Below are 12,981 nucleotides of genomic sequence, written 5' to 3' on the forward strand. Positions count from 1 at the left end.
AATGAAATCCAGAGGATGTCTGGATTGAGCCAGGGAGCAAACTACAAACAAAAGAAATCTTCCCCCTACACACCTCCTTTCACTGACAACAGGAAAATCAATTAAAATCTGAGTTATCTGTAAGAATTACCTATACATTCATATGCAAAATGTCTTCCAATTCTTCATATAATGTGGGAAAATCCTGAACCATTTTAATTTGGTGAAATATTTGCATTTTTTAGTTTCAATTCATATATTAATAAAATAATTATTTAGATGAAATATTTTCACACTGAGACCCTACCAGCACTCAAACTAGAAAAACAAACTTCCCCTATAAATTTTTTTTTTAAACCACAAACTTGTTTATTTTTTCCAACACAGTACCTATTATCTACAGCATAGAAAAATTCTAGGGGAGAAAAATATAAGAAAGTACACAATGCAGCCTTAACATAAAAAAGAATTTTCACTTTCATCCCTTTCACAAGGACAAAATATTATAGTCACGATTTTATTTTTCAGCTCCTCCTTTGGTCTCAGAGGAATACAATGGACATAGAATGAATTGGAGGGTAGAGGGGAGGAGATGTCAGGGAAACCAATGCTAGTCTTTCAAAGGGGATAAAAAGGGTCCCTCCCCCTCACAAGCAGGAATTGTAAGCAACAGGATTAACTGACATGGAAAGTAGATTCTGGGATGAACAACAGGCTAATAGCTGGTAAAACCTGTGTTAATAATACCTTTTTAAATGAACACCAATCAATCTCCTTGGAGAATGAAGGTGATGGTAAGAGTGGGAATTGTAATGAGCTCAAGTAAGGAGTTTGTTGTCACTCGATGCATACTCTAAATATTCATGCAATGAGCTAATTATGAACACAGCAACTGCCTAGTCCCTCTTTGGAATCACAGTTGCTAAGGGTGACCAAAAATGAAACTTGAAAGGAAATCCTGACTGCCAACATTACTTTTTGGTCATCTGCAAATCCCCTATTTCTCTCCATCAATCTAAATGTTAATAAGTATAGAGCAGGACTTTTTCAACTTCTTCCACTCACGACCCCTTTTTCGCACAAGAAAGATTTTCCGTGACCCCAGGTATATAGGTATATCTAACCTTTTACTGTTGCCAAATTTTTCAAGTCCACCCCCCACCCCGGCCAGGCAATGAGTCATGTGACCCCATACGGGGAGGGGGATGGGGGTCCTACCTAAGAAGCTAGGATCCAGAAAGCCTAGCTTAGCCACTGATCAATGTTAAATGTGAGTGATCACCTCAAGACAAAGATATGGTAGCAGATTAGAATCTAGAGAGGAATTAAATTTTAAATTTCAAGGTTTCTTTCTTTTTAACTACCACTTTTTCTCTCTAACCTATGCCATTATAAAACTGATTTGGGAGCACTAAAGAGGTATAAGTGGCACTTAAAGCATTCCCTAAACTTTTCCTTGACACCCTGGAAACAAAAAGTCCAGGTGGCCATTTTATTATCAAGCCTATCTATATCTATCTATAGTCCTGACTACAAGAAAAGCACCAACAAAAACTGACTTCCTGGAATGCACAGTTGTCTGGATCACCTGATTCTGCCATCCTGGATGAAAACTAAAATATTCATGAATCAACCACTGAACCAGGTAGTTATTTTAAAAGACAACAATAAGAGCATAAAATTAAATAGAATAGTATCCAAATCACTGTAAAAGGTCAGAACTTAAAATACCATCTAAGGAAATATTAAAGATCTTGTCAAAAACTCTAACTGAAATGATGAAATTTTTATTTTCAAAAAATTAATGAAAAAAAATATATTAAATGTTCTTTAGCTTAATGGAGAACATAAATTTTCACCTTTATCAGCAGCAGAGGACACTGATCTAATAGTTATTCATTTTAAAAGGTATTGATATAGTAGAGAGGAAAGAGTGCTGGGTTTAGAGTCAAGAGAAACTAACTCGTCCCGACTGAGTATCTCTATCATTTTACATCTCTGTGCTTCAGTTTCCCTATCTGTACAATAAGAAGGTTGGACCATATCCTCTCCAAGTAGTTCAACCAGATCTAAATATAGGCTTCCTTGAGGCAGCTAGGTGGCACTGTAAATACAGCTGGAGAGACCTGCCTAAAGTCAGGAAGGCCAGAGTTCAAATTTGGTCACAGATACTTACTAGCTGTGTGACCACGGGCATAACCACTTAGCCTGTTTGCCTCAGTTTCCTCATCTTTAAAATGGAGATAATAGCACCTACATTCCAAGGTTGTTGTGAGGATCTTGTAAAAAACTTAGAATGCCTGGTACACGGTAGGTGCTATAAAAATACTAGCTATTATTTATTATTATTATTATTAATCTTTTTGTTGTTTAATTCATTTTTATTTTTCAGTCATGTCTAACTTTTGGTGACCTGATTTGGGGTTTTCTTGGCAAAGCTACTGGAATGGTTTGCCAGGTCCTTCTCTAGATCATTTTACAGATGAGGAAACAGAAGCAAACATTTAAATGACTTGCCCAGGGTCACTTAGCCTGAGGCTAGATTTGATCTTAGTAAAATGAGTCTTCCTGAGTCCAGACCTAGCACTTTTTTGCACCACACATAACTGCCATTACATTCTAGACACATAGGAATATAAAACGTATTCAATGTCAAAATATAAATCCCAACACTCAACAAATGCGCCAAATGTGTTTTATGGTGCGATCAACAAATATGTATTACCATGTGCTAGGGGATAGGGATACAAATTAATCAAACAATCCCTATTTACAATTATTATCATCTGTCCACAAGGAACTTAATTTTCAATATAAAGACTAACTTTTCAGCATTAGAGAAGTGCCCCGTCTCCCAGTCAGAACAAACTGCAAAAAGGCACACTCTTTCCCCAAAGGTTGACCTTTCTGGGAGCAGCAAATGGAAATCTAGGGTAACTGCTTCCCAACCCCCACCTTGTTTCCTGGTAAAATGTGCTAAGAGGACACTAAAAGTGCCCACTGGTGGATCTCAATCTGTCTGATATCTAAATTCTTGCCTTACAGAGTTTTTCAGGAACATATTTTATACGTACAGCAATGAGTAGATATATTTCAATTAAACAAGAAATATTTGAGTGCTCGTTCTGCACAAGTCAACTGAAGTTCAAGTCTTAGATTTGTTCTAGCTGATCTATCAGAGCCTGAGTTCCTGCAATCATGTACCATACACAAGTCAATTCATATAAGTGAGTTTTCCTGACTACAGAACTAAAAATGTTTATGGTCTTATGAAGGATTAAAATATATACTCAGAAAATAAAATATAAAGCTATGTTTGAAGACAGAGAACACTAATGACTTGGGACAAGTTGGAGCTGGCTGGGGGGTAGGGAGGAGAAATAGGGCAGACAGATTACTGAAGGTGGCTTCTGAGCTGAACTGTGAATGAAGTTTGGGATTTTAAGAAGTGGTTATGAGAAGATTGGCGGGAGGAGGGGGGGAGGGAGGTTAGAGAGAAGGAAGAGTAATGGGGGGGGGAACTGGATCTGGAATCAGCAGACCTGGGTTCAAATCAAAATTCAGTCATTTAAGTTACTTTGGGGAAATCACTTGGGCTTCAGGTGACCACATTTGTGAAATCAAGGAACAGGACCAAATAATCTTAGATTTCTTCCACCTCTCAGTGAGATATTCTCCTAAGCACCAAACCTTTTAGATGTCTAAAATGTATTACATATTCCTTTGCCTTTTTGAACAAGAGAATAATAATGCAATTTAGCCTGTAACTAATGTTTCAGGAAATCATTGTTATTTAATTACAATGTTTTCTTTAATTTCAATACAGTTAACAACTTTATCTGTCAAAAGCTAAGAATAACCACTTCAGTAACTAGGTAAGTAGGACTGTGGGTTAAAAGAAAATGTAACATTTAACAAGGGTTCTGTTGTTATAACACACAGCATCCACTTGAGGGAACCAAACACCAGATTTTCATGTTTACCTGCATAGGCGGCTCACTCCCTTGTCTGAATTCTTCAAGGTGCTGCTGTTGCCAGGGAGCTAAAGTAAAAGCTTCATCAATAGGCCTACAATCAGGAGGATTTGCATGTAATTGATCCGTAAGCCACATTTGAGTTCTAACAGCCGGCTGAATAGGAATTCCACCCACAGCCTGCTGGCCCAACATTAGATATTTTTGTTCATAAGGCTCTGAACTTGTTATAGAGGACTTGCTTTCAGGTAAGGCACTGTATGTCTTGTCTAAGGCATGTCTCCTATGAGCAGGAGAGATTCCCAAGTCTTCTTTGCTGCAGCTCTCAAATTTGTATTTACAATCCAGAGTTGAAGACCGGATTTTGCTCATTTCCTTATCCTCTAGTTGAAGCATCTCCATACTATCATGTAAGCAGCTGGGACCATTTGCCCTTAGTTGTGCTATTAAAGCCCTGTCTCTCTCTGACTTATCCAAACTACTCCTCGATTCCTCAGATCTAACACTGCCATCTTGACTACAGTTATCTGGGAGGTTAAGTTTAGACAAAGATGACCATTTTCGTATAGGTCGTATGTCCTTCATGTCAAGTGAAGAGTCCAATTCTCCTCGATTTCGGTTTCCTATTGTCCGTATGAAACCTGTACTCCATTTTGACCCATCAGATGCCAGTGCTTCCCTGTGTTTGGAAACTGAAGAACTGGAATGAGACGGCATCACATGGGCGGTGGGAACTGTAACCAGTGAGCGGCTGGGCTTGAATGATGATGTACCACTTGAAGTAGAATGATCTGAAAAAAGAAATTTATGATGAAATCAACTATAAGTCAAATCTCACTTTTTAAAAAAAATGAAGGAAATACTGTTGAGAAAGACATAAAAGTGGGTTGTTTTTCCTAACACAACTTATTTGTCTCCTATGAGCAAGAGTAATTACACCTTAAGTGATGGGTTGGATGTGGGTTTTTTTAATTCTTTCTATAAAACTGAACTAAGTTAAAATTACTGTCAAATGCTATTCACACCAAACTGTACTATAAGAGACGTGTGACCCTGGGCACTTGAAAGCTTTATCAACAGAGGTCAAGTTCTAGAACAGCCTGCCAAACAGAACAAGAATGGAACCAGTAACAGATTTCCTAACCCCTATGGAACTAGCCTTGATAAAACTCAGAGAAGCTCATTCACAAAAGTTTGGCAATAGGGTAAAATTTTGTTTTAACCTATAATTTCTCATGATACAGAAGGGTACCACTATGCCTCAGTGGAAGCAATTATTCCAATGATATCTTAGATCATGGAAGAATATTGTTTCATAGTTATAAAATTGCTGACCCAATATAATACCAAATATCTAGGGCACCTCAAAAAAACATGTATCGACACTGATGGTATAGACATGCAAAACAAATTGAAATAAGCAATTCTACCTTAGCGACTTTCCTGGGTCTTGTCCTCCTATCAGGATTATTTTTTTTAAAAGTCAGATATACTGATATTTGACCCACCATGAACTATTAAAAATGGGAACATCAAGGAACACAGGGAAATTCTGTTCCTTTTCTGTTTTCCATCCAGGTTGTACATAGTACATTCTCCTGATTACTTTCTAGCACTCCCCCAAAGAGGAGTGCACAATGCTATTCTTACCCCTGTTTAGAGAATACCAATGTACTCTCACCCCCATTTAAAGAAAAGATGAAAAATATTTAGGTAATAATAAAATCTTTTTCAAGGAAATTTAGTCTGCCAATCACCAAAGTGTTTTTCTCACCAAAAAAATCAGATTTCAGTACTGTGTGAGTGTTAACTGTACAAGGCCCATATTTGCCATGAGAGTCAATTCTAGGGTTTCCAAATTTCAAAGCTTTTAAGAGTAGAATTAAGCAATCTTCCATGTTTCATGCCAGGACTACAAAGAGAACTTCACAGATAATTAAGAAAATAGGTTTATACAAAAATGAACCTCTGAACAATTACTTTATCTCAAATAATTAAACAAACCAAATACCAATCACCTGAATTTACTACTGCAGAATGTATTTTAATTATAAAGCTTTTTTCATAAGAATTCACTGTTTTGAGCAGCTAGGTGGCGCAGTGAATAGAGCACCGGCCCTGCAGTCAGGAGTACCTGAGTTCAAATCCAGTCTTAAACACTTAACACTTACTAGCTGTGTGACCCTGGGCAAGTCACTTAACCCCAATTGCCTCACTTTAAAAAAAATAATAATTCACTGTTTTATATTACATACTCATTATAGCATCCTTAAGTTGGGCAAATATCAATATAATTTAACAGATTTTAGAACTGATCGCAAGAAGTTATATGACATACTTAGAGTCATAAAGAGTCCATATCTTTTTAACTTTTAAATTAGCATCCCTGGTAAGAGAACAAAATTACCTGTCACAGGATGGTACAGCTTGAGAGAGGCTTTCAACAAGAAAGGGAGGTGAAGAAAGGGAGAAAGGAAAAGTGAAAACAAAACAAGTTCTGCACTTGAAGTCTTAAAACAGGCAAGTTTTCAGGTTTTTTTTTTTTAAATGAGTTGCTTCTTTAAAAATAATCAACAAAAGAGGGGCAGCCAGGTGGCACAGTGGATAAAGCACCTGCCCTGGATTCAGGAGGACCTGAGTTCAAATTCAGCCTCAGACACTTGACACTTACTAGCTGTATGACCCTGGGCAAGTCACTTAACCCTCATTGTCCTACCAAAAAAAAAAAAATCTCACCTGAAAAATAATCAACAAAAGTCCAGGATGGATGAAGAATTGTTAGAAAATGAGGACTAGGTTCAGTGTATAGAAAAGGGTTTAAGTGAGATTTAAGATTTAAGGGTTTAAGATTTAAGTAAGGGAGGGCTATACACAAAGTCACTAACCTCATGCTCCCCTCTAGAGCCATCTGGGTCCAGTGGCAAGATATATATCAGGATGACTGGAGATGGCCCCAGATGTTTAAGGAAATTGGGGTTAAATGACTTGCCCAGGGTCACACAGCTAGTAAGTGTGTGAGGTGAGATTTGAACTCAGGTCTTCTTAACTCCAGGGCCAGAGCTCTATCTATCAACTGTGCCACCTACCAGCTGACCTTCCTCTCTAATTACAGCCAGCATTAAGGTAGTCTCACTGTAGGCTAATAATAATCTATAGAAATATAGATCAGGAGTTGTCAAGAGATGAAAAGATGGCTAATCCCAACCTCTCAGAGACAAAATACAGACAAAAACTGAAAAGAGTGTACAAACTACATCCAGGGCAGAGACAGGGAGATTTTTAAGGACATATAAGTTTATTCTTAAACACAATTCCAGCTAATTGTTCAGAACGCTGCTTTTTGTCCAGGTATTTTTACATATTTAAAGAAGTGCATTACCTATTAACCAGATCATTCCAGTTCCTAATTAGATCCTCAAATGACATGATCTCTACTGAAAGCTATCCAATTTCTTAATAGCCATCCTAAAATGTGATAGTCAGAACCTATGATAATACTCAATATGGAGCCTGACATATATCAGTTAGTTGGTGAGTTCCTCTGTATCCACACTTTCATATCTTAAATTTCCTTTTTTTACTTCTCATAAGAAATATTTTGTTTTCAAATTTTCATTCTTGAGAGCTTCCCAGAATTCTTGAGCTGATGTCCTCAACATATGTGCATGCATGCATACATACATACATACATATTTAATAATAATAGCGCGCATTTATATGGTACTTTAAGGTTTACAAAGCACTTTACAGTATTATCTTATTTTAATTTCACAACAGTACTGGGAGATAGGTGTGTTATCATTAATCCCATTTTACAGATAAGAAAATTGAGGAAGCCAGAACTTAAGTGACTTTTTCAGGCTCACATACCTAGAAAGTATCTGGGGCCATATTTAATCTCATACTTCCTGAATATAGATTCAGCACTCTCTGCTATACCACCTAACTCCCTATGAAGAAAATATTATGAAATCAAGAGCTGATGTCAGCTTTCAACAGATATTTAGCCCATAGCATACTAGTTATATTTTTCCTAAACCTTTTCTCATCTGCTCTCCTAAAAGCCATGATTTCAGACTATGGGTTTCCTCTCCTAACATACAAATTTTACTTCCTCCTATGGTTCACATCATTATACTGTGTGTATGTATGTATGTATGTAACTTCCATTACCTAGACATCTACTGGAACTCTGTTCCAAAAGCAGAGCAAATAAGAATTTCTTCACTTGAATAATAACCTCATCCTTCAAAAAGTAGAGTTAAAAATAAAATGAAACTTATTCTGAACCTTATTTTGTTGGTCTGGGAAGGAAATATAATAATTATATAGCATATAGTTGTGCGTGTGCGTGTGCGTGTGCGTGTGCAAACCCTTCTGTGCCAGGCTTTTGATGTTACCCAAATTTCTGTCCAGGTGGTATATACAGTTACCCCTTCTACATCCCAGCTTTCCCATCATGATTTCAACAGACCATGGGTTGGCGAAATTAAATGGGAAAGGGGGGTGTGAAGGGGGTTGAAGAAGCCACAAACAAGGCACAAAGGCCAGCAGACGACACAGAGCCTATGACCAAATACTTAACCCAAATTTTACAATAAGGTACTCTAACAACCCATAAAAGAAAAAGAAAAAATTTACACTTCTCTGCTACCAAGAAGGGACAAAAAATTTTACATGGATTTCCCAGATCGTGGGGGTGCCATGCTCCTAACCCCCAGGATGTGAAAGGGATAGCTGTAGTACATTCCCAGGAAGCTATCACTTTCTAGCTCCATAGCATCCTATTAGGGGCACATGATGCTACTCTCACCCCAGTATTTTCTCCACACCCTTTTTCTCCACATTCTTCCAGAGTCATATTATATTCTAAGCAACAGTCACATTCCTAGTCTTGAGGTCAAATGTGTCTTGAGTTAAAATTTCTAACTTACCTTGTCTTGTTACCAATACTTTGATCCTCTTCCAGATGATGCCCTCTAACTGTCCTGGGCCTCATTTCCCTCTACAGTACTTCACTTGGTGATCTATCAGTGCTTGTAACTTTAATTACCATGTCTATACTGATGATTCTCAAGTCTACCTATGCTACTCCAGACTCTCTGCGGATCTCCACTCAAACATCTCAGACCAGATGTCAAATAAACATCTTGAATGCAATGTCAAAAATAGAACTCATTTTTTCTGTAAACCCTTCCTACCTCCCCTACTGTTACATTGTAGAGGACGATATCCCATCCTCCCAGTCCCTCAAAGCTCACAACCTGAGAGTCATCCTAGATTCCTCACTCTCTCTCAAGCCCCATATACAATCTATGACCAAAGCCTACTGATTTCATTTCCACAATGTCTCTTGAATACCTTCCCTTCTCTCCTCCGACACTGCCACTCCTCTAATACTGGTCCCCATCACCTCACACCTTGATTACTGCAATAGCCTGCTGTTGTGGCTGCTTGCTTCAAGTCTTTCCTCACTCCAATCCATCCTCACTAACATGATTTCCTGAAGGGTAGGTCAAATCATGTCACCATCCTACTGCCTCCATGAGTAAAATACAAAATACTCTGACATTCGAAATCCTTCATAACCTACCCCTCCCATGTTTTTTAATCTTCTTATACCTTACTACCCCTACAGGGACTCTGATAAAGTGGCGCTGGCCTTGCTATTCCACAAACAAGACAAATCATCGCTTGACTCCACGTATTTTCCCTGGCTATCCCCAATACCTAGAACTCTCTCTCTCTTCCCTCAGATTACTGACTTCCCTTGGCTTCCTTTTTACTCTCCCTACTGAAATTTATCACCTTTATGTCATTTTCCAAGTTTTAATCTTTAAAGAAAGCAAAAGTCTAAATTACAAATAACATTTACAAAGTGTTTTAAAGTTTGCAAAGCATTTTGCATGCAATATTTATTTTCAGTTTCACAATAACCCTGAAAAGTATTATTAGCCCCATTTTATAAATCAAAAAACAGACTCAGGGATGTCAAAGGACTGTTTCCATCATCAAGTATCAGAGTTGAAGATGACTTCAGAGCTGACTGATCTTTCTGACTCTGTGTCCAGCATTTTCTCTATTTCACCACACCATCTATCATGAAACAATTTACAGTACCACTGACCTGGCACTGGCACACTTTAAAATCCATACACCTTTCTCTTTAGTTTTTAAGATTCTGGAAAGAACTTATAGATTTCATACCTGCCCTTTCTCAGAGAGACCTCATAATTAACCTTTAAAAAAAAAAGAAATGGAATTAGAGCAACACTCAAAAAAGAGCATTTATATATGTTGATTTGGAAATTACAGGGGAATAGAAGGGAATTTTAAAAATAGCTTTCCATAAATTGTTTCCCTAATAAATCTACAAAAATTCAATAGGTTGAAAAACCAAATATTGATTAAACATTTGGGTAGAACATTTGGGTAAATTAACTAGAACAGACCACTGTGCAAAAGCTGCTGAAGGAGATACAAATTTAGTCAAGATAATCTCTACCATTAAAGATACACGTACTTGATCTTAACTCACATAAGACAAATATACAATTACTACAAACTAATGGATAGCTAAGAAAAAAATACAGTTAGTTCTTGTATACAGTACTGAATAATAAACATAAAGAAGATGACAAATGAACCAGCTTTGAAGGACACGTAGGAATTCAATAGAGAAGATTGGGCATAGGGGAAGAGAATGTGGAGGTGATAAGAAAGGGGCATTCCAAGCCTAAGGACCAGTATGAATAAAAGACAGAGAAGCCAAAAAAAGTGCCAATGTACATTTGTGGAATGGAATAGTCCAATCTGAATGAAACACACAGTTCACAGAAAAGTCTACTATGAAATAAAGCTAAAAAGCTAGAACCGCTTAAGACTTCTGAACAGGAGTTATAAAACTAAATCTACTGGTTATAAGCTCACTCTTGAAGTGGTAAGCAGGATTGGCTAGAGATGTGGATAAAGAATGCCTCCTTTATTCCTAAAACAACCACAGGACATATGGGAATTTTCCAGAGGTTATTAAGTGCTGATAATTGAGACTCAAAAGTGACTTCCTGTCATACACCTTTTCAAGTTAGAATTGGAGCTCACATTTCCTTATTCAAAGTCCAGCGTTAGTCCTGCTTCAATAATGATTCCAATAAAAATGTAGGTTGGGAGCCCACACAGCTCTAAAACTCCTTTTTACCCTCAGGGTCACTGGGGAGGGTTCTGGGTAATCATGTTTATGCAAGTGCAGCTCAAACTCCTAGATCCGGTATATTGTCAAAAAAAAATCAACAACAACAACAAAGAACTATAAATCAATTATCAAAACTCCTATTTGGATAACCCCATTCCACTACCATTTACAAAAAGGATATCATCTCCCCCAGATTCCAAAGTTGCTGGTAGAAGGATCAGGTAGCAATGCAAGCTCCTAGGTGGGAATCACAACTGAAACACTCCTAAAAGATACTTGGTCTCCAGTCTAACTCTAGGGAACTATGCCTCACTCCTGTCCCACTCTCCCTACAGAGCTGGCTCTCTGAAGCTGCTCTACCATCTGCTCTAGCTATCATCTAACACTAAGGCTACTTTTCTACTGTACTGCTGCCATCTGCAGCTGGAACTGTCATCCACTTCTGGGCCTGGATCAAATCAACTTATTTTCGACTCTTGTTAGTCAGCCTCATCCCTACTCAGGACTGACACACAAAGGAGCCCCCTCAAGATCTGTCAAAGCTTCTATTCTCTAAGCAAACTCCTCATAAGAAGTCCCTCAGTCTCTCCCTTTAGTGCTGAAATGAATTGTATCACCTCCACCTAATCATACCTCAGCTAACTACCTTTAAGCTTCAATATGCCACAGCATGGAGAAGAGAAGGATGTAGCTGAGGACTATTTGCCATTGCCTGCTATTAGACCCAAGTTTCTCCTTAATACACCACCCCAATCACAAAAATCTATTGAGGGGAGGGGAGAATTAACCCTTTAAAACAAGTTTTTAACCTTTTTTGCATCAAGGACCTCTGTAACAAAATAATGGGCTTTACCAATGCCCAAAGGCCCCAGATTGATTGGATTGAGTGAGACTGACTGACTCTGCTGATTAAGTTACTTAAAGTTAATTCAATTGAAGCCACATGTGTCTGCCCCTCAAGAAGGTATTGTTCTCAGAAGCTGTGGACTCTGACCTCAACATGGGACCACCCTCAAGTCCAGTGAACCAATGGATTGGGGTGATGCTAGCCAGTTAGCTTGAAGAAGGGTGGAAAGACCACCTCTCCTTGGGACTCAGAGAGTCAGGAACAGGCTCTTGGTGGCAGAGGACTTGGGAGAAGAAGCAGGCTGGGCTTAACTCTTTTCTCTCCTCTAGGGTAGATAGGTTTCTTAACTTTCTGAACTCCCACATGTTCTCTCTTTACTATGCTTTAATAAATGCTTAATGCCCAAAAATTGGTGCTAAAAGCTTCTAATTTATAAGTAAACCCTAGCTAGTTTTCCCTACACTTAGGACAGAAATAAGGCAACCACACATTTAATTTTAAATGTCACAGTTGGTGACCACGAAGTAGGGTGCTGAACCCCTCAATCTTCTGATCTTCACTGCAAAGGAATTTGAGTAAGAAATTTTATTTTTGTACATTCCTCCTATTTTCACTTATTTTATGTGTCTGTCCCTTTAAAAATTCAAAGTACCTAAGTACCTCCTAAGTATCCATTTTTTTGGCAGTATAGTAAACCCCTTCTCAAAATAATGTTTTTACATACATAAGATAAAATGCATAAATAAGATTACAAAGGAGGGTTAGCTAGGTGGCGCAGTGGATAGAGCACCAGCCCTGGAGTCCGGAGGACCTGAGTTCAAATCCAGCCTCAGTCACTTGACACTTACTAGCTGTGTGACCCTGAGCAAGTCACTTAACCCCAACTGCCTCACCCAAAAAAAAGAAAAAAAAAGAAAAAGGAAACTATATTTAAATGCTCATCAAAATATTTTTTTAAACTAATTCATGGACCCCAGGTTAAGAAATTT

General features: G+C 38.0%; 1 protein-coding gene across 3 annotated transcripts in view; it reads right to left on the minus strand.

Annotated features, from left to right (window-relative positions):
* CEP85L (centrosomal protein 85 like) overlaps nt 1-12,981 on the minus strand; it is a 250,546-nt gene that overhangs the window by 99,111 nt on the left and 138,454 nt on the right. For all 3 annotated transcript variants that reach the window (XM_043963690.1, XM_043963688.1, XM_043963689.1), the window contains exon 3: nt 3,963-4,744. In XM_043963690.1, the coding sequence (XP_043819625.1) occupies nt 3,963-4,670 (708 nt within the window). In that variant the 5' untranslated portion in view covers nt 4,671-4,744. The remainder of the gene's footprint in view (nt 1-3,962; nt 4,745-12,981) is intronic.

The sequence above is a fragment of the Dromiciops gliroides genome, chromosome 4 (assembly GCF_019393635.1).
Source record: "Dromiciops gliroides isolate mDroGli1 chromosome 4, mDroGli1.pri, whole genome shotgun sequence".
NCBI classification, from domain to species: Eukaryota; Metazoa; Chordata; class Mammalia; order Microbiotheria; family Microbiotheriidae; genus Dromiciops; species Dromiciops gliroides.